Source organism: Austrofundulus limnaeus, unplaced genomic scaffold (assembly GCF_001266775.1).
Source record: "Austrofundulus limnaeus strain Quisiro unplaced genomic scaffold, Austrofundulus_limnaeus-1.0 Scaffold850, whole genome shotgun sequence".
Taxonomy (NCBI): Eukaryota; Metazoa; Chordata; class Actinopteri; order Cyprinodontiformes; family Rivulidae; genus Austrofundulus; species Austrofundulus limnaeus.
In genome coordinates, this window is record NW_013953252.1 from 87,997 (window position 1) to 91,504 (window position 3,508).

At 40.1% G+C, this 3,508-nt stretch overlaps 1 protein-coding gene across 1 annotated transcript in view; it reads left to right on the forward strand.

The window, feature by feature from the left end:
* Positions 1-3,508, forward strand: part of LOC106532914 (unconventional myosin-Ic) — a gene marked incomplete in the record, with an annotated part of 69,009 nt that overhangs the window by 35,300 nt on the left and 30,201 nt on the right. The window contains 1 exon segment of the mRNA XM_014029081.1: positions 958-1,063. Within this exon segment, the coding sequence (XP_013884535.1) occupies positions 958-1,063 (106 nt within the window).

Genomic DNA, 3,508 nt, shown 5'->3' on the forward strand with positions numbered 1-3,508 from the left:
GTTTAAAAATATATTACACGGATGGGGCCATTTTATTTACACGCAAAGCATTTTCAGTTACAGGCTGAGTCATTTCTACCTTCTCCTCTCTGTCAACGCTCTCTGGTTTCATTTAAAAGAGTCGATCATCAGATATTGTCCAAGATTAACCTTCAGGGTGGATATAGCTCACTAGCAGCCTTGTGCTGATGACCTAGTTGATGTCATCAATTTCCCAGAATGCTTTGCGTGGAAATAAAATGGCCCCGTCCGTGTAATATATTTTTAAACTTTTAGTTAAAAAATTTTAAAAACTGAACATCCTRCAGTATTTTTACAGTCTTTATTTTACAGTTAATGTATATGTTTATTAAATAAAGTCTAATGTTGCAACTAATCGGGGATCCCTTTAAAGTTCTGTTTGTCTACTGATTATAGTCTAAGTTCACCCTGTTGAAGAAAAAAAGAAAGGAGGAAGATGGAGAAGTGAAGCGCAGCACTCTGCTCCTCTCCTGTCTGATTAGCATAAAACTATGGTGGTCTAAAAACTAAAAAATTAAAGCTTGCAGTATTTATTTGTATTTAAATTTAACCTCTAAAATCATCCATAAAGTTGGGGAGTAATTATTATGAATTTGTGAACAGCATTTTATCCAATGTTCAGATTTATTAAGCTTTTTCAGCTCAAAAAATGGAGATTGCATTAAACCTACATATACAGTAATTAAAATATGTTGGGTTGACTTCAGGCTCAGGCCTCTAATCAGTAATTATTCAGGTTGAATTTGAGCTCAGGTTGGGTCAGATACTTTAAGTTCTAGTCAGGATTAAACTTTGTTTTTCCAAACAAAGGTTGTAATAATGGTTTGATACAACAGGTAAGATATTAACTGTTTGTAACATTTCCACAGAACCTCGCTTTAACAACATTTAGAGTATCAGATCACCAGCTGACCTGTGTGTGTCTGTGTGTTGCAGCTTCGAGCAGTTCTGCATCAATTACTGCAACGAGAAGCTGCAGCAGCTCTTCATTGAGCTCACGCTGAAGTCAGAGCAGGAGGAGTACGAGGCCGAAGGCATCACGGTCAGGCACCACTCTCTGTCTTATCAGCCGTCCCTCTGCGTCCACCCCAGCTCAAAGTGTGAATGAGTTTGTGCTGATCCGTCTTTTGGCACGAACACAGTGATTTATGATGGTCTAGATTGTGTTATAAAGTGATTTTTCTGTTTCTGCTCTCAGTCTGGGTTTCTCTCTGCAAACACCTCTTCATGTGTTAATAACTGCAGCGGGGCTTTCTACGGGAGATAAATATATAATTTAATTAACTCAAAAACATCTCCATCAAGTGGAGAAATGGGGTCTTTACATCTGTTAATAATGGCTTAGTATGAGGGCCAAAATTAGGACTATTGCACAACCAGTGGTTATTACATCTTGAATTGCGTTTCTATTATTTTGCTCTGCAACAATAAAACGTACAATAATAGTGCTCTACGAGGTATTTTGAGTGTACAAACAGTGTTAAAACATATATTTTAACTATCACTATAAAGCACTACAAGTACGTCTGACGTAATGTAAAATAAACAACACAGATGCCGCGTTTGTTTACATGCAAGACTAGCAACGTTAGCGGTTAGCTCGGACAAGCATGCTAGTACGCTATATACTGTAAATTAAATAAATATAAAAAGGGAAAATAAACATATTAATTACACTCATTTTTATTCTGCGTCCTCTCCTTACTTTCTGTCTGTTAAATAATGGGGATGGTGCTTGTGTACGATTGATTACAGCTCAACATTAGAGAAACATGCTAATGATAGCGCGACCGCTGCCAGTTTCATGCGCGCAGCAGCCATGTTGAAATGATGATGTAACGCATGCTCGGGCTGCTCGGGTATGATCTGGATGCGCCAACCTCCCAACTCGAAACTACGACTTCAGGGGTCGTTCCAGTTGAAAAATTTAACTCGGCGGCTCAAAGCTACGACCTCCGAGGACAACTGGAACGCAGCATGAGCATGGACCTGCAGACGAGGAAGCCCGGTGTGCTCCCCCTCCCAAATTAAAAAAGATAAAGAAAACAGGTGAGCCGTGCAGGTAAAGTTAACAAACATGTTAGAAAGAAAGGAGAACGAGAAGAATGGAGCAGAGAAACTAATAGTATGGTGGAAGATAAAAAAGTTTGTGCGAGATGCAGCCTAATGAGTTAAATAAACAGATATTTTCTGAGATAAAGGGGCCGAGGTCAGACTGAAGTCAGCTCCATCATCACAGCTCAGACCAATCCTTTCCACCTGTTGTGTGCACAAATTATGCTTTTAATCATAGTTTAAAAAATAATCATTCTCACGAGGATACGATGCGCGTGCAGCACATCACCTGCAAACATCTGGATCAGTGTCAGAGCCGTGTTAAATAAAGGGATAACCTGGATATTTTTAAAGCAGGGCTGCAGTCAAAGTTTATAACAAAGACCTCACATGATGTTAGTGCTTGGAGGAAGTTGGTTTTTAACAATATTTTTCTTCTTCTTTTTGCCCCTTTATTTTTCAATAATTGATTTACTTTGATGTTTTTAATGGTTTTTGTTGGTTTTAAGAAATAAATTAATAAACACTCACAGCTACTTCTACCAGTCTACTTCTGAAGCCTCACACAGCCACCCCAGCTGCAAATGACTCTTCTCTTCTATTCCCAGGGAATTCAGGGATTAAAATAATATTTTTAAAACAGCATGGCTTTTATGAGGGGGTCCCTCAGATTTTTCACTCTTGTGGTCTCCAGACCCAACATGTTTGAGAACCCCTTCAGCTTGACCTATAGAATACTCACCAAGTGTTTACTTGTGTAAAAGTCTGTTTAACTGTTAAAATACACCAGAATGCAGGAAATGGTGTCTAATTCATTCAAAATTTTCTGGGGGAGGACCCCCAGACCCCCCACCATTGATTTTACACACTGTTCACTCCGTCATTAAACACCATACAGCCCTGATCACAATTGTTGGCAAAAGTCCAAATATGCAAATTGGACGATGACGTTATTTAGCAGTTTTTAGGACGGCTGAAAGCAACTTTTGGCAACAGTGTTCAGCGGCTCGAAATCTCAGTCCAAGCTCAGATCAAAGCTGGAGAGCCCTGTTTAACCCCTGACAGTGTCAGAGCAGAAGGATGGATCCTGATGCCCGCCTTGTTGTTCTTTTGCTTTCCTTTTGTCTGCTTCACTCTTTTGTTCATCATTTTTATAGAGTGTGCTTTGCTGGAACAAAGGCCTCTTGTTGTCAGTCTAATGTAAATGGGTGTGTTCAGGGAACAAACAGGTTGTGGGAGAAGCTTGACTTGACCTCTCAAAGAGCCCATTATGATGAGACACGAGGACCGTGGGCCGCACCCTCTGTCAGCTCTGTGGAAATGATGTGACTTTTAGAGCTAACATGAGCGACAACATGCAGCCTGTGTGTGTGTGTGTGTGTGTGTGTGTGTGTGTGTGTGTGTGTGTGTGTGTGTGTGTGTGTGTGTGTGT